This window comes from Adiantum capillus-veneris, chromosome 18 (assembly GCF_014529385.1).
Source record: "Adiantum capillus-veneris isolate H3 chromosome 18, ASM1452938v2, whole genome shotgun sequence".
Classification (NCBI taxonomy): domain Eukaryota; kingdom Viridiplantae; phylum Streptophyta; class Polypodiopsida; order Polypodiales; family Pteridaceae; genus Adiantum; species Adiantum capillus-veneris.
The window spans coordinates 126289819-126308741 of NC_140948.1; the positions used below are offsets into that span (position 1 = coordinate 126289819).

Consider the following 18923-nt stretch of genomic DNA (forward strand, 5'->3'; position numbering starts at 1 on the left):
TGCTAATCATAGGGATTGTATGTTGGACCACAGAAGGTGGAACACCTTTCATATCATGGTATGTCCAAGCGCATATGTCCTTGAATTCCTTGAGAAGCTCTTTGAGGACCGCCTCTTCAACTTCTGTGAGGTCTTGGGCAATAAAAACAGGTTTTGATTCTTCACTGGGGTCGGCTAATTCTATTTCTTTAACTATTGCCGGACCATCATAGATTCCATTATTCCCATCGATAGGTATTCTTTGGGCTTTTGTGTACACAACCTTTGCTTCCCCTGTGGTGTAAGATTTGAAATGTTCTGGTGCAGGATGCAAGTCTGTGGACTCTGGTTGTGCTTTGGTCTGTGCTTCTATTTCTGCTTTCTTGTGTTGTCGAGCTAATTCTTGGTTTTGACGCCTCCTTGCAGTGCGGCTCAACTTTGGCTTGTCTATGATCTCTAATTGGGCTATGTCATGGGGTCGTGGTCTACACCACATAACATTTTGGAGATATTCACCCCAATCGTCTACCAATTTTCGATGAGCATCACATGCTCCTATATAACTGAGCCATTCTGCTGAGGATCTCTTCTTTTTTATCCTAGCACGTACATTGGCTCGATATCGACGCCTCTTAAAGTTTTTCTTTTTCTTATCTGAGACCTGCTTTTGATTTGCATTTAGATCTGGCTCACTAAAGGAGTCCTCGTTGGTGTCCTTTTCACTCTCAGAGGAGCTATCATCGGTTGATGTGCTCAGTCCTTCCGAATGTTTTGACTCTGAACTTGCTCCACTCTCTAATTCATGAGATTCAGAATCCGTTTCACTCTGGGAGTCCGTGTTTGAGTCGTGTTGGTCAAAGTCTTCTATTGAGCTATCGGTGTCACTGTCAGATTGGTCTACAATTGCCTTGCCCTTAGAAGATGCATGTATGGTACTTATCATGTTCAGAGGTGCAATTTGTGGTACCTCTTCCCCCTCTGGTGTGACCCAAGTGGTTCCTCTATTTCCCCAGGTATCTATGGTTGCAGCTAGGTGTACCCAGTCTACGTTGTCTGATTTCGTCATACCCGATAACACATCCATGTAAGGAGAATCTTGGCCAATGTCTGTATCCTTCTTACAAGTGTAACAATATTGTAGTGGGGCCGAGTGAACTGTGGTGTCAGAGCGATGATCAATAATGGCTTTACTCCCTAAGGGGTGTACCTTACCAGTCACCAAATCCACTCTAAGGACAAAGTCTTGGAATTGCAAATAGACATGATTTTTAGACCAATCATGAACCATTTGTGCTTCCCTCATGAATGGTCTTCCTAAAATCATTTCATATGACATAAGGTGTTTAGAGAAATCCATTTCAATGAACGTATGTCGTACCTTGTGTCCTAGAACTTTGATCTTAAGATCCTTGAGCATCCCCATAGGTTTGGCTATGGTACCATTTGCCATCTTTACCACAATGTTAGTAACACTGAGGCGGGGTTTTCCCATGGATTCCCAACAATCTTTTGTAACGATGCTAACTCCCGCACCACCATCAAGAATTCCCTTTATAGTTAATCCCTTGGTAGTGATGGGTAGGGTCTCATTAGACTCGTCGCCTTCAAAATACTACCCTAATTCGTTAATGGGTACCTCGATCACAGACTCATGTCCATCTAAGTCAAGTGATTGCACATGATTTTCCTCATCAATCATAATCGAGTCAGGCCTATTTGGTTGCGCAAACTGCGGTAATCCCGTTCGTAGCTCTCCGTTAAGGAATGCTCGAAGTGCAAGGAATAACTCAGGATCTCCATACAGCTTTGCTATGATCGTGGTTCGGACCTCAGAAGACATGAAGTCCACTAGTTTGGCAACATTCATTGGTATTTTGCAGGGTGTAGGTCCTTGACTAGGAACTGGTGAGGATGGAATCTCATATTCCTCAATGGGATCAGGTATTCCTTCGTTAAACATCCTTTCCAACAAGAAGGGTGTATGCTCACTTTCTGATGTCCCGTCCTCACTCCCTTCTTGGATGATACTAGATATGGCTAACGGTCTATGGTTCATGTGGGGTGGATGAACTTGCGTGGGAAACACTGTGTCATGAATTTTGACATGCATGGGTTCTGGTTCTAGTTTCCTTTGAGTCTCCTCCACTAAACCTCTTAGATGTTTCACCTGCTCAATCTCGTCTACTGGGTTTGGGTACGTTCCAATCTTCTTTTTACGATTCTTCCCTTTTTGCCCCTGCGGTTTATCTTGGGGGTCTTGGATTGGATTTGGAAACACTTGTGGTGTTTTCAGAGGCTCTTTATGGTTTTCTCTTATTCAGTTTTCATTTGGTTCCATGTTACGGTTTTCTTTGTCGGTCTTTCCCTTTGTGGTATTGGTTCTAGTTTCCATTGTCTCGATTGAATCTGAATCATCCTCGAGGTCATTCATATACACGGGGTCATCTCCTGTTCCTATGTTTGTTTTGGAACTTGGCTTTGAATTTCCCGTATTCTGCGACCTCTTCCTTCGTGTCTTCTTTTTCTTTGCTTGGATAACTGACGCGGTATCTCTCTCTTCGAGGATATGGCCTGGCCCTTGAAGCATGGACCGTGTAATCGCATAAGCGGGTGCGACGGGTGGTATTGGCGATGTCACACTAGCAATTTCGACCAAATTAAGGGGTGTGATTTTAGGCGCATTTGGGTTATAGGGGCATTGGGCAATCAAGTGATCTATGCCACAACGATTACATGTGAGTATTGGCATTGCAGACGTGCTCCCTTGATTCATTTGCATCTGTGCAGCATTCTTTTGCAGCCTAATAGGGCACTCCGCTGCCCGATGTGGTCCACCACACTCGTAGCATCGAAGAGGTGGCCTCCTAGCCTGGGTGTTGATATTTTGACCTCTGGATGCGAGAGCAGCAGCTTCATAGACCGGCTTGACTTGCCCCCAAAAATCTTCCATGTAGTATATAGGACACTCTTCCAATATATCAAGTCCGTAGGCAATACTAGTGTCTATTTCCTCCTCACAGCCATCTGCATAAGCATTAGATGGCTCGCAACCCACTTGGTTCATAGGGGCTACTCTTGGATGCGGGGGCTGCGGTCCTAGCACAGGAGGTGGTAGCGGTGTAGTTGTACAACATTTTGAGATCTAGGGACCATGTGTTGCGGTAGTTGCTCAACAGGTGGAGCAGGCATCAATACAGGAGCTCGAGGTGCATCCGTCCAGGCTACGGGGGTCTATTTGCCATCATACGTTTGATCATTAAATAATCCTTAGCTTGGTGACCATACCTACCACATGCATTGCAAGTTCCATTAAATTTTACTCTAAACGTAGGGCACTCACTAGTGCTATGTGGACCTAAGAAAATGGAACACCATTCTTGGATACATGTGACTATTTTGAGGGGGTCGATTATCCTTAAGAGACTCTTGGATTGCCTTGGTGAGGTCTGTCAAGAATGTCTCAAATACCTTTGGCTCATTGGCAATGGGCTTTGCAGTCATGGGTTCATACTCAATGGCTTGTGAGCTAGTGGATCTCGTGTCAGTAGACACCCTCATGCCTGCTATCATCAAGTTGTCCTCTAATTGGATTGCATTGGCAGTGACATCTTCCCAGGTTGTGATACCTCTAATCACTAGTCCATTATAGATTCCTTCATTCCTCAACCCTCGAATGAATCGATCAAGCAGTTGGTTATTGTTGAAGCGCTCATTTACAGGGCAGCGAGAGTTTAAGTGCTTTAGACGACTAATGAAGTCCCTTACTGACTCTCCTTCCTTACGTTCGGCCTTCTGTAGCTGAGATGCTACACCCCAAAGCACACCTTCTCGTATGTACTCCTTTAGAAACAACCTTCGAAGGGTAGGGTAGATTGTTTTCTCGTCCACCCTTAAGGTTCTATACCAATCTCCAGCCTTTCCACTTAATGTCAAGCTTAAGGCATTGCACTTATGTAGTTCGTTGTGTTCCCCTAAGGAATCACATACTTGTTCAAACACTTCAATGTGTTTTCTAGCATCTTCGTCCCCATTGAATTTTTGCGTGAGTTTGGCAATTTGTACTGCCTTACTTCTAGGCTCTCTATCAGATGCATGACGCATATTTTCCGCGATAGATCGACCTATGGTTTGAGCAAATGCTGCCAAGTCACCTATGTGAGGAGGCAAGGCCGGTGGAGGTACTCTTGGAATCATATGTGGGAGAGGGACGGGTACCGGTCTTGGCATATGTGTGGATGATGCAGGATATGGAACATAACCGGGCATAGGTCCACTCGGATAAGGGCTAGGGAGTGGCACTCGCGGAGCATAAACAAGTGGTACAATTGGAGGTGTGGGGGCCATGTGTGCATAAGGGGCTAGAGGCACATACGGTCGAGGCCCCATATTAGGTACTACGACACTAGGTAGTGGCACTGCGCTAACCGTAGATGTCATCGGTACATTCTCTGTCAGGCCTATCTCTGGAGTGAGCACTGTGTTTTCCTTAATAGAGGGTTGAGCCAAGTTAGGGAAGGTAAAGTTGTCGCTCGGAGGCTCAGATTGCATAGAGACCCCAGGTGAAATGACATAAGATGGGTCCATGGGACTCATTAGAGGAGTCTCCGTTTGTGATAGAGTAGGCTCTTGAGCCTTGCTCGTATCCAGAAATCTCATGGGGCCAGTTGAGAGTATATTTACCCCTCGGTTTTGCCTTTCTGATTGAATAATGCCATGGATAACATTACAGATCATTTTCTGTTGATCTTCGATGCTCGTGGCACTAGAGGTGGATCGTACAATCTCTATCCATCCTACATGGTAGGCGTGGCCAGAGTGTAGATCCGTCAACACCTCAGTGTGGAGGTCATATGTCCAATGATCATTAATGAAAAATCCTTCTAGAGTCGACGTGTTAACGGTTTCTTGTGAAGTAGAAGCAATGTTGCTCCCCGTGGTTTTACTTGTCACCAACGGTACTCTAGAGGGAACTTCTGAAGGAGGCAGCTCAACAGGGCCTTCTTGGTAAGAAGTTGGCAGGATATCCACATGGACACTCTTTGGGGGTGTGGGGTCCACGTGCGATGTGAAAGGAGAGTCCACTTCCCCACCCCCTTCGTGTGCTTCATTTGCATCAGGTTCCGAGCGAGTAGCTCTACCTAATGTTTCCATGAAACGGCTAAACATACTAGTACTAGGCTGTGGAGCTTCGGGAGGTGCATGGCCTTCTCTCTCAGTGTTTTGGGTAGGGTATGCTTCCATGATTTCTGAGTCGGAGGAGGAATCACTAGCGGCTATTTTAGGGTCTTGGGTGGTGCTACCTTGTGTCCCCGCTGAGGGTCTAGAGCCTATCGTGGATGGGTAATGGGTGTCCGTATGAACAGAGGCACCCTCAATATGCTCGTGTTCTAGCACCCGCCCAGAGCGTAAGTGCATGTGCTTTTGATACCCTAAGGTGTCAAAAAGCTGCTCTAGGAGGCCTTGTGACTAGTTTTTTGCGTGTTTTTTGTTTGTTTTTTTGCTAGAATTTTTAGAGCGTGTCGTGGAATGGGCCGTGTGATAGCTCGAAACGAGCGTATCGCTAGGAGGGACGCGCTGTGCTTTACAGCCCACCGTTTGGTTCTATTTTGCTCCAAAAAAGCCCGAAACAGTCTTTTCCTAGCTGAGGAACTAGGCTCCAAATAGCAAGTCTAAGGGTGCAAGTGGGAAGAGAAGGGAGCAGAGTGGAGGACTTGCCCCACATGCTCTCATTCCCTCTTGAGGGGGTAGGGTATATATATAAGAGTGAGTCTAGTATATATCATAGGACCGAGGCCTGGGCTTGGGCTTGGGCTTGGGCTTGGGCTTGGGGAAATGATCCCGATCCCGATCAAAATCTTGGTGATCCCCCCAGTCACTCACGCTTAAATATTTTTGATTTTTTAATAACCTCCCCCTCACTCTCGTTTTTATTTTTCGATTTTATTTTATTTTTGAAAAAAAAAATTCCTTTTGTGAATATTATTTGGTACGCGTTTTGGTGCGCGTTGACCTCACCTAGCTATTTACTGTCCCACCTACCTACTGACCTGCTAATCAGTGGTTCACCTAATTGCTAACCTGCTTAATTAACTAACTGTGCGTCTAACTGTGCACAAACCAGAAAACACAGAAAATGCAGAAAATTGAAACTTGACAGAACTGTGCAGTGCAAATCAGAAAATGCAGAAAACGCAGAAACACAAGAAATGCTAACTGTGTAAGCTGAAATATGAGCTTAATAGAACTAGCAAAACAGAACTTAACAGAACACAGAAAACTTGAATGCAGTCAACAACATTGTGTCTTTCTCTACTGTTTTTGCATAACAACAATAATCAAACTTAAGCCGCGCCTTTCCTACATAAAAAATAGCTTCAATACAATTTACAGGTCGCCATTGGAGCTTCACGCGCAGCAGCTCCCCGGCAGCGGCGCCAAAAATGTCACGGCTAGGGACTTGCTACGCGCCGTGTGCGAGCCACAAAGGCTCCTAGCACACAGTCATACAACAGACAAGCTCACAAGGAAGAATGGTGTGTCACTCACCTTCCTGCGTAGTTGCGAATGAAGGATTCCCGCGCCGCGAAGAAGAGGGAGACGCCGCTACGCCGCGCTCAACCGCCTCGCCGCCGTAACGCTCGATCGCACACACACTCTCACTCTCTCTCTCTCTCTCTCTCTCTCTCTCTCTCTCTCTCACACACACACACACACACACACACACACACACACACACACAAGGAGATGGTGAAGGAGAAGGTGGAGATGGAGCAAGAGCAGCTTCTATTGCACAATGAGAGAATAAGTAAAAATTAGGTTTAGTGGCTTTTATATGAGCTCACCCCATTCACACTTGGGCGCCCATACTTAGCCAACTAACTCCTTGAATATTCCAGTTAGAGTGCGCCTGTCATCGGCGATCACCCTTACCCTGTTCCTATTGGTCCGACAAGCCCGGTACCTGACTCTAAATAATACAACGTTTATAGATCATAGGGTGTCCGTATGCCGTGAGGGTTAACACAGGTTCATCAAACTTGACACCTTGAGCTGACAACTGACTATAGATTGTGTTGAATTCATTCAGATGATTGGACATAGGTGTCCCTTCTTTCATCTTCAAGTCAACAAGGTTCTTAAGCCAGTATACCTGTGAAGCTGCACTCTGCTTCTCATAAAGATCACTCAGCTTTAACCATGCTTGATAAGCCGACATCTCGTCTACTACATTGAAGTAAACGCTTTCTGCCAAAGTCAGCATAATGGTAGAAAGTGCCAATTCATCCATTTCGCTCCATTCATCTTCGTCCATATCTTCTGGTTTTATCCCCTTGAGCTTTATAGGTTTTATCTGCTTCTTTTGTACCAACACGTGCCAAATCTGCTTCTTCCACAATGGGAAATTGGTTCCATCCAGCTTCTTGATATTGTAAAGAGCAGTGTCCTGTGATCTAGCCATAGCTACGCTTCACAGTGGTTTACTTTCTTGGGAAAAATTCGGCAGAGTTTCCCCTGTAAACTGACCTCTGAACCAATATCAACCTCTCAAATGAACCAAGAAAGCTTCAGATTCTGCATAAATTTCGGCAGAGTCTCCTTTGTAAAATGGCTCTGGTGTACTCAAAAAACACTGTCTCTCTGACACTGTAAGCTGCGGGTAAACCTGTCCTGCACCTGTACTGTCTCTCATTGTCCAGTCACTGTCCTGTAAGCATAGACTGTGACAATGCCTCAACGGCAGTAAAGCAAAGATGTAATCCCAATTGTCTAACTCACAGTCAATACATCCTAGCTGCCTATCTAAGGGTGCTCGAGGGATCGCTCCAAGACCTGTATCACCGAAAGGATCTCAACATTCGAGAATCCCCCAGCTCAATAAAACCTCACTCGACCCTCAACAAAGGCTGCAGTAAATCTGACAGTACATAGACTTCCCACAAAGTTATACATCCACAAATTTCCCACTGTATGCTGTAACCACTGCGGCAGTTGTTTGCTGCGTGACTCACAGCCAGCAAACCCTCAACAGACATACATCATCTCTGACAATACATCCCACGTGGAAGTACCTGCAATGTCAGGATGAAATCTGGAATATCAAGCAGCAAACACAAGCTACCTGATGAACTAGTGGATGTCGCCTACAGTCTGTGTAGATGCACCCGTGTCGTATGTGACACGCCTCCAAGTTTGTGAGCCGTCCTTCGATGTGTAGACAGCCACAAATCAACACTCTGGGAGTGTCGATATCCTCAGCACCTGCAGTCGTAGGCCGAAAAACCCCAAATTTGCAGAGTCGGATCTACACTCGCTGAGACCACCTAGTCGAAAATGGCATGCGCAGACCTTTGTCAAAGCCGAACGGTGGCCGAGATGACCTCAGAATGAAATTCTGACAACACCGAGCCCTTCGGGCTCGCCCACGAGATTTGGAGCCGTGTCTTCACCTGTCGAATTTCACTCCAATCTGAGCAGGTGACTCTAGCCTCCTGCAGTGCTGCCCCGAGCCTCGATCTAAGCTCTGATACCAGTTGAAGGAGTACGAGCGGAAGTGCGACGCGAGAGAGAGTGCGAGAAGAAGAGCACGACGATATGGTGAACTCGCTCTACTGTAATGTGTAGAGCATAGTGAGTTCTTATTAGGTTTTTACAAAAGAATATGTGTACATACCTGGCGGCCCGCCCACTTACCTGGGCGACCACATTGGGCTTTATACCCCAACAAAACCGAGGCACACTTTTCTTGAATACTGACTGTAGTTGGATCCAATTGACGACACGCTTCTTACAAAGGCAGGACCCACAATATCACCTCTTGAATTACCCTATGTAAAATGTGTATTGTGTGTGTGTGTGTGTGTGTGTGTGTGTGTGTGAGAGAGAGAGAGAGAGAGAGAGAGAGAGAGAGTAAAAAATAGGGAGAGAAAGACAAATACATAGATAGAGAGAGAGGGACATAAGCCAATAGAGAGAGAGAAAGAACTGAAATGATATATTAACATCTTCAAAAGGCCAAAATGACCTACAAAACCAATCTATTACAAACTGGTGAATCTATACCATCTCTGAGTACAAAAAAAAGAGAGAGTAAATGAATCTAGAAATGCTACTAGCTAGAACTATGTGGGGTATGTGTGACCACTAATACAATGGGTGCAAAGGAGGCCAAAATTATTCTATGAGACAAATGTTACACTAGGTGCATGAATGTGTGTGTGTGTGTGTGTGTGTGTGTGTGTGTGTGTGTGTGTGTGTGTGTGTGTGTGTGAGAGAGAGAGAGAGAGAGAGAGAGAGAGAGTGTGAGAGAGAGAGAGAGAGGTAAGAAATAGAAAAAGGAAGAGAGAGAAATGAAGATATATCAGGAGAGAGAGAGATAGGCCTAAGGCAAGACATGTAGGAATCTCTCTCTCTCTCTCTCTCTCTCTCTCTCTCTCTCTCTCTCTCTCTCTCTCCATTTTACGGGCATAATTAATTCCCTTCTATGAAGAAGAAAGATCTTCTTCTCTTTTTCCTGCACATTGGACCAAGGACAGATCTTGGCTCTCTCTCTCTCTCTCTCTCTCTCTGGATACATTTTTCCTAACCGAAGAAAATAAAGGCAAACTTGAAATTTCTAGTGGAGCTCAAAGAGTCAAAGCCCTTTGACCATCAGCAATAGGAGGCCGTCGAGCAGCTTTTAGGACAGGTGCCTAGGTTTTCTCCCTCAATGTCTCGCAGACGGCTGCCAACGTATGGTAGCCTACGGCACTACACTCCTGCTCTCTTCCGTCTCTCATTACTACTGTGCTTTATTAAGTTCCTCTAGCTGACTGCACATGCAAATGTGTAACCTCCTCTGAACTGGGGCCGAATATACGGCGGCATCCTGTCGATTAATGGGTTTTCATATTAAGTAGAAAGTAAAGAGAGAAATTTCAAAATAATCAACATTTTGACCCGTTTTATTGCATTTTTTAAACTTTCCGAATGGGTTTCCCCTTCCTTCCATCCCTCCAATCGACTATTTTGACTTTTAAACCAGCTCAAGGCTAAAGTGAGGCACACTTTTTTTGAACACTGACTGTAGTTGGATCCAATTGACGACACTCTTCTTACAACGGCAGGACCCACAATATCACCTCTTGAATTACCCAATGTAATATGTGTGTGTGTGTGTGTGTGTGTGTGTGTGTGTGTGTGTGTGTGTGTGTGTGTGTGTGTGTGTGTGTGTGTGTGTGTGTGTGTGTGTGTGTGTGTGTGTGTGTGTGTGTGAGAGAGAGAGAGAGAGAGAGAGAGAGAGAGAGAGAGAGAATGTAAAAAGTAGGGAGAGAAAGAGAAATACATAGAGAGAGAGAGGGAGGGACATAAGCCAATAGATAGGGAGGGAGTGGGGGAGAAAGAATAAGGAAGTAGAGAGAGAGAGAGAGAGAGAGAGAGAGAGAGAGAGAGAGAGAGAGAGAGTATAGAGGGGAGAGAGCGACAAACAGAGAGAAATGAAATGATATATTAACCTCTTCAAAAGGCCAAAATGACCTATTAAACCCATATATTACAAGCTGGTAAATCTGATACCATCTCTAAGTACAAAAAAAGAGATAGTAAAATAAATCTAGAAATGCTACTAACTAGAACTATGTGGGGTATGTGTGACCACTAATACAATGGGTGCAAAATCAGTCTATGAGACAAATGTTACACTAGGGTGCATGAGAAACATGCCATCAGTTTACGGGCATAATTAATTCCCTTCTATGATGAAGGAAGATCTTCTTCTTTTTCCTGCACATTGGACCAAGGACAGATCTTGGCTCTCTCTCTCTCTCTCTATAAACATTTTCCCAACTGAATAAAATAAAGGCAAACTTGAAATTTCTACTGGAGCTCAGAGAGTCAGAGCCCTTTGACCACCAGCAATAAGCGGCCGTCGAGCAGCTTTTAGGACAGGTGCCTAGGTTGTCTCCCTCAATGTCTCGCAGACGAGTGCCAACTTATGGTAGCCTACGGTGCTACGCTCCTGCTCTCTTCCGTCTCTCATTACTAATGTGCTTTATTAGGTTACTCTAGCCGACTGCACATGCAGATCTGTAACCTCCTCTGAAGTCTGTTTTGATGCCTGCTCATCTGAATGCCACGTATGTAGTCTAAAGAAATCAGTGATCTCCCTTTGTGAGTGTCTCCTACTTTCTGGTCTCCTCGAGAGGCTCTCCCTACGTCTTCGCACCTCCAATAAAAATAGCCCAAGGCATCTCTTATCATGTTATCTCCTAACTATGGCCAATGGTCCAAAACCCTCTCTAAATAGGCAGTGGAAGCAAGGGGTTTGAGGGTAAGAGGGGCCATGCTGCCGCCGAAGGCAGCGTCGTTTTACTAGTAAGAATTAAAAGTTACTCTTTTTGTGGGTATTAGCTTCCTTTTGAAAGAACAATCAAAGTGAAATCCAAACAGTTTGGTTCTCCTTGAATGGAGCGACTCAAGGAAAATTAAGGACCTCTTTTAAATGTGGAATGGAAAATTCTTGTGACCCTTTATTTTTGGCTTCTTAAAATAGGCCATAGGGAAGAGGCATGAAAGGTCCTTCCCATTGATGGACAGACTCTCTCAAGGCGACATGCACTTTTTTTTTTGGTTGCCGCAGTAAAAGACTCATGCAAATAAGCACACTTCCCTTAACAATTTCTCAATATGGGAAATTCAATTATTAAGTATGCCTTTTATAAGTAAATTATTTATTTTTTCAAATTTTACGAGTATTTTATTTCTTCTCCTTTTGTTTAGATGTAGAGTTTTAAAATTTTCAAAAGGTTGAACCGAAGACTTAAAAGACCTTTTAAGAGGCTAATATGCTTTGAACATACCTGTGTGATCCTCATTCACCTTGTGTCAAAAAGGTTGAAGGTAGTGGGACATATTGGCAATGGTTGTGAACCTTTACCCACTGATTCGTAGCGGGACCTTGCCACCATGTGAGAATGGCAAGTGTTTGAATTTAGTTCGATCGCTTTAGACCAAAGAGTCTAAGTGTGTTTCGACGAAAGGGCAATCCTTTGCGGACTTAAATTACCCTTCCGCTTACTAAGCACTTCTTGGTGGATTGGCTACCATTATGACCCGCTGAGGTAATTCAAGTCCTAAAGGGGACTACCCTTTCACCGAAATGCAATTAGACTCTTTGATGTAGAACAATCAAACCACTTGCCCTTGGTCCAACCACATATAATTGCTCCCTGTCGTGCTTACTGTTCCTTTTTCAGCACAGTTGAAAAACTATGCTTGTTGCTTGTCGGTGTGCCTCTTGTTTCTCTCTCCTCGTTGCACCTCAAACTCTCTCACTACTTGCACTTCCCCATCACCTTCTAAGTTGTCTTACCAGCCATCGTCAGGTCTGTCTAGGCTTACAAATAACTAAGCCTCGCGTGACCGCATATGCCCTTTGGAGACAACAATTTGGGGCTCCGCTATGTTTAAGATTTTGCCTATCTAATCCATTTTCCTGCGCTTATGGTTTTTTTTTTTTTAACAATACGGGGCACCGGCGCACGTTCAGCACCTGCAAAAGCTGAGTTGAGGTGTTGACACGCATGTAGTGAGCACTACCGGCCAGCCAAGAACCTTTGCGCAAGGGCCAAGGCTGATGTGCCCTGCACTTTTGATGATCGTGCGTTGGCTGGCTGGCCGATGTAGCTCAAGTTTCAACCCTAGCGACTATCAGCAGATCGCACAGGCATCCTTCCCGCCGAGGCCTTTTTTAGGTACCATCAATCTACACACCGCCATACCTGTTGTGCTCAATTTCACTAACTACTTGTTGGCCGAGCAGCCTTCACGCCCTTGTGACTGTACGGATGGAATTATGGAAATCAAATGTCTCTCATGTCCTCACTGCACGAAGGAGATGCAAAGACTGGAGAGGTTGGTCGAAGCAGCTGGTCGGTAGAGGTGGGCACTGGAGAGGCATAAAAGACTTTGAATTCTGAGAGGCATGCCCTTGCCAACTGACTTAACATTGGCAATTGATTATTCACCCAAAATCCACATAAGATCAGTTTCTGCGTCAATGCAAATACAGCCTCCGCAGAACATGTTCTGCAAAACATAATCTTGCCCCAACAAGTTCTTATGTATCTTTCATACAGGTATATCTCCTTCTTATGTTTGCTCTAATGAGGTGAGATTCCTCACTTGTTCCTCCTTGCTATCATAGACTACGGGCATCATCTGAATTGAGATTACGTGTCACACCCGCTTTTTGTCACAAAATCTTGTAGGGATGAACTATGGACATCATCTGAATTGGGATTATTTTATACCTACTTTGGCATCTGTTTAAAAATGGCTTCCTCCCCATCGTGGAGACAGAAGCTGATCCGGTTGCCAGTTAAAAGCAACCGTCTGCCAGCACGAACACCACATAGCATGTTGAAACTCAAGACCTGCTGCCCTACACTCCAATGCTCTACCACTACGCTTACGTGCATGCGTTTGTGCACATCCTGCAGCCCGTGCATTACAGCATATAAAAAATCTGTGCCCTCCCCAAAAATTTCGCCATGTCAACGAGAGCTAGCTCAGTTGGTAGAGCAAGAGCCCCGTGTGTCAAAGGTCTTGGGTTCAAACCCCCCTGACAACTCGTATGACATGTAGCCCTTAGGGGCTGTTCCCCTAGTCCAAGTGATGGATTGGCCACCCTAACCCGGCTGGGAAGACTCACCTTAAGAGTCAGTTTGCCTCCACCTACGGGGGTTGGGTGTGTGTGTTGTAATTTCAAAGTTCTCTACTCTCACAAAAAAAAAAAAAAAACATATACGCCATGACCGGCTGTGCCAGTCACACACACCTACATGCATGCAAGCAGGCCGATATTTATCCATTGCCACCCGCTTTTTGTCACAAACTCTTGCAGGGGTGGCCAAAATCTGAGTCCATCCAAAAGGCTGAAGTAAGTGCTCAAGGAATGGCTTTAGAATGTATGCTTCATCCTCCACCTCTAAAGACACTCTTCTTTCATTAAGCTACCATGTTCTAAAGCAATATTAGAACCGACAAGTCTATTGGCTCTATGAAAGCACAAATCATCACTCATACATCATAAAGACTCAACTGTTATCTTGTGCCCTTCTTCAGGGCAAGCAGCACTTAATTTGGTCCTGTGCATGTTATACTACCACTTGGGCAGTGCACTCCCATAAACAGACTTGATCAAAATCCAGAGACTTTAGAAAAGACCTTAAGCAAAAAATTATAAGCATAGCATTAAATGAGAAAAAACCATTGCAGCACTGCACGAAGGGACGAACAATGAGAGCCCAGTCACTTATGAAGGCTGGTATAATCGGAGTACAAGACCAGATTTTTCTCATGGTATCACGAGTGCATTGGGGAGAGCAAACATCGCATCCTTCTGAGAATTTCCTCTCAATCGAAGAGCAATTGATTTGCACCTACTTGACTAATGGAGGCCGAGAATGAGGTGTTCTGTGCGGCCAATTTCTAGCGATAACATTGTGAAGTCTCAAGATTCAAGATTCAAACTCTAGCCTGCTATACAAGGAAAAAATGCAACCTTGATATAAAAATCTACCAATCCTTTCGAATGTCGAATGTGTGCTCGATCTCAAAGTGGCACCTTCCATCATCATCCACAAACTGCAAAACAAAGCACGCACTCACATTATTCGCTGCTCGAAGCAGAATCCTATCTTCTTGTCCTTAATTTTGATAAAGCTGCAATCCTATTGCAAAGCAGGCACTCACATTATTCGCTGCTCAAAGGCATATTACTCTCATCTTGACTTTAATCATGATAAAAGTTGCCATCCTATGGTCTCTTCAGAAAAATAAACAAACTATAAACATATTGCAAATGCTAAGCTCATCTTGGCAGGATTCGATGTGAAAACTCTTAGAACCAAGTGGCATTCACACCTTAGAGCGACCAAAGCACTTCGCTGTGGAACTTAAGGAAACTATGACATTCACACCAGCAAGTAAATTGCAAAAAATACAACACAAACTGGTATCCCCATAAGCACAAGCATCATGCAGACAGGGACCGCAAATTAATTAGCGTGTTTATACTGTTCTGAGATAAAAACTCTTGAACCATCATGCATCATCTCGACTACCATCTCTTGAAACATCATGCATAATGTCCATTCTGATAAGAAATCTCTCGAACAAACAAACATTCATTCTTAATTTTGCACAACCCAGGACTTGATTTGCAGATGCTTGTAACTTTACTACAAGCCCCTTCTGGATAGGGCGTCATATTGGAGAAAGCTGATAGCAACAGAATGTGTAACATGTTGGCAAGCTTTCATCCCCTTAAGGCCTACCAGGAAGTGATATTAAGCTTCAGTGTACCTTTGTTTTTGCAGAGTAGCTTCCTCTTGCCAGATAGCCCGAAGGTGTCGTCTCCTCCTCCAGCACCACCACATGTGGTTCCCGCTGGGGAGCAAATGTTCCGAGCATCACACGATTGTTATCAACTGCAACGACAATAGAACACAACATCACATTTCTAAGTGATGTTAAACCAACTGGAACTCCACTTGCACTGATAAATACATTCAACTGCTGAAGATTTTCAAAAAAAGAAACGCAAGCAAGGTCCTTACCCCTGATACCATTCTTCCAAACTGTGTGAACATAAGTCAACCCGGAGACAATGTTGTGGCGGACTGAGAAGGTAAACTTCAAACTATAGAGGCTTCCCTCTTTCAATGTGAAAAGATGAGTTTTATAGCTGGATGAAGATGGCAAGTTGATAACTATGTCTTGCCTTCCCGGAGAGATGATGCTTAGGCTCTGCACTTTCACTTCAGGATCTACTCCATCTGCAGAGATTAAAAAGTAACAAAGAGCTGACAAAGGGAAGCTGACCAATAAACTTATGTGCGAGGAGGACTCTACATTTCATTTTATATGTGCAGAACTATAATAAAGATAAGTTAATGAAAGGATGTGATGAGCATGTCATCCATTACAGCACACACTAGACAATGAGGATAGCAGCGACACTACGAACCATACTTCCTAAAGGGTGGCCCCGATGAGACTCCATGGTCACATGAAATGGGAAACAGAATCGGAACCATACTTCCTAAAGGGTGGCCCCGATGAGACTCCATGGTCACATGAAATGGGAACCATACTTCCTAAAGGGTGGCCCCGATGAGACTCCATGGTCACATGAAATGGGAAACAGAATCGGAAACGAGGCCGTTGATTAGTAGGAATTCCGAATAAACCTAAACATATTGGTAAGATGGTTAACAACTACCCAAATGGAGTCATGTCCACATACAATAGTTGGAAGTCCAACGAAAGAATCCATGAGATACTTTCCCACTTACCATTAGGGATCTCTAAAGGATAAAACAGTCTTGCTTTGAAAGATGGAAACGGCCTGCTCTTTGCAATGAACAGCTCCTAATAGGTTATATTCTGTATGTAACCTTCAAAAGTTCACGAAGCAACAACACAATCGAAACGAGAAAGGGGTGACTTTGGAAGTGGAGTTTTCAATCATGTAGGCCCCGAAACTGAGTTTTCTTGTGACTATGTGAGTCTCATAGAGATCGAGACACTTAGGATTGGAACAATCGCCCTTTTCAGTGCTAAACCTCTACCCTCTTCCCGGTCCTCACCCAAAAAAATTCTCCGAATCACTGGCAAGTGCAATAAAACTCTCCCATCTCTTTTCTAATAATTTGGTAGTATTTATTTACCGACGAAAGTTATGCAATTTTCTTCAAGAACAAACCTAAAAGAATGCTGGTCCTTTACAATTTTATGGGAGAAAACTTACACTAAAGGCTTTACAACTGCCCACTTCCCCCTTTTTGAAAAATCTTTGCCTTTCTTCTGTCCTAGGTGGAAAAAGCCACAATAAAATCTGACGTTTTAGGAACATAGATGAGTGATGTGCGATGATCCAGAACCTAATTGGCCACAAAAGAGAGATTCAGAGATGCGTTCGTCATCAAAATATGATGATAGACAGACATTCAGTGGAGACCATGTAAAGATCCACTTCACATAAATCAACAGCCGCTTGCACGTATGCCTGCACAGTTTGTAGACATCCCAGTTGAATTACACTATATAATATGTGCAAATGCAATCGGGTGCAACTTGCTGCACCAAGGCGGAAAAATACATATGCCAGTCACCAATTACTCCAAAGGACTTCAAAACACATACAAATCAACCCAATTTCCACAAAACATACCTTCAATTCCTTCTAGTTGGATGCTTCCAAGCAATTGCTGCTTCCATCGCCTCAGGCTTTCATCCTCCTGCAACCACTCAGAAGGTTTAAGAATGCTCACTCGTACACTAGAATCGCACGTCCAGTCATGGCATTTAAAATGTGCAGAGAGTAGGAGCAAAGAAAACCTGATAAATATTTGCTACATCAATGAGCATAGGTTACCTTGTCTTTTTCCAGTTGCTGCTTCAGAGGGAGGAGGGGGCCTAGGACAAAATCCTCCGCTTTGACAGCAGTGGTTGATGCTACTCCATCCACATCGTCGTCTGAGTCAAGAAATGAGGAGGTACTCATCTGGCGCGTAAGCCTCTCTGCAGTAAACTCCTCACCCGATGATGGCCCCCCTATGGCTGCACCTCCATTGACAGCAGAAGTGGGAGGGTGCGGGGGAGGAAGCCCCCGCTCGTTCATGATGGATGTGTTGATGATTGTGTTTGAGCTTGTTGAGGTGGACGAGCTATTGAGAGATCCCAGCGCAACAGACATTTTGTGCTGTCGGCAGAGGGTAATGCAGAAGATCGGCCTATGGATCAAAGCATGTGTGTGTGCGCTGAGAGAGAGAGAGAGAGAGAGAGAGAGAGAGAGAGAGAGAGAGAGACCTGATTAATGCAGGAAATGGGACAGAAGGATTGGGGGCTTTGTGCTAGTGCGTCTGACGGTTCGAGAAAGAGAAAGGATGTGTGTCACTGTGTGTGTGAGAGAGAGAGAGAGAGAGAGAGAGAGAGAGAGAAGGGGGGGGGGGGGGGGGGGGGGGGGGGTTTACAAGAGCCAAGCCGAGGGAGGGAGGCAAACAGACACAGTGTGTATGTGAGGTGTGCGTGCCAGAGAGAGAGAGAGAGAGAAGGTGGAGATGAGGAGGCGCAGCAGGAGGGATAGGAGTGCTGGTGATGAGGAGGGGAGCAGCAGCTCTTGAGCATGGAAAGACGAGCCAAGTTCCCCCCTTTTGATGTTTAAAACGAAAGGCATGCAGTCCCTACACACAATTTTCACTGCTATTTGACCCACCGAACTCTCTCTCACACACACACTATACAACTAAAAGGTTTGGATCTACCTTAATGCAAATTTGTAATTATTAATTAACAAACCTGACTAAAACTTGCAAATCTATTTAAGTCAATTAGAGATTAATCGAATCCCTGTTAACGCAATGTCTGTCCTATCCTCGTCACTAATTAGAGGCTCGCGAGTCGCATTGTGTACTTCCTCTCTCTCTCTCTCTCTCTCTCGCTCCATCTGATAGCAGCCGTATTTTGCATTATTTGCTGGTTTTAATGATAGAAAGTGCGGCCGCGCGCCCAACAAAGTGTTTCATTTTATTATCGGAAAAGGGCAACACCCAAAACAAAGTGATGCGTATTCTTTAAATATTGGACGATTATTTTTTTATTTACAGCGGAGAAAATCGCCTTGAATTGCACACATGCGAAAAAATAACACAATCAAAATTATTATTGTTTTTCGGTTATTTGGGACAAAGAAATTTATTGTGATAATAATACGACTCTGATTTTGGTGGTCAGAAATGTAAAATTTATTGTATGTGTGGGGTGGCTTTTTTGCGCACATTGAAGGAGGAAGGGGGCGCCAGGCTGGTGAGTGTGAGAGTGTGTGATTGCGTGAATGTAGCGCACGCAGGACCGCAGGCACCTCGTGAAATGGGGGACAAAAAGTTCTAACAATAGGAAAGGCA

General features: G+C 44.5%; 1 protein-coding gene across 1 annotated transcript; it reads right to left on the reverse strand.

Moving 5' to 3' along the window:
• Positions 1-14208: 14208 nt before the first annotated feature.
• Positions 14209-18174, reverse strand: LOC147436374 (rho GDP-dissociation inhibitor 1-like). The gene is made up of 5 exons (XM_086489291.1): positions 17396-18174; positions 17192-17258; positions 15576-15794; positions 15322-15446; positions 14209-14601 (listed from the first exon to the last, which is right to left on the reverse strand). The coding sequence occupies exons 1-5, from the start codon at positions 17714-17716 to the stop codon at positions 14533-14535; spliced, it is 801 nt and encodes a 266-aa protein (XP_086345417.1). The 5' UTR covers positions 17717-18174; the 3' UTR covers positions 14209-14532.
• Between the last annotated feature and the right edge of the window lie 749 nt (positions 18175-18923).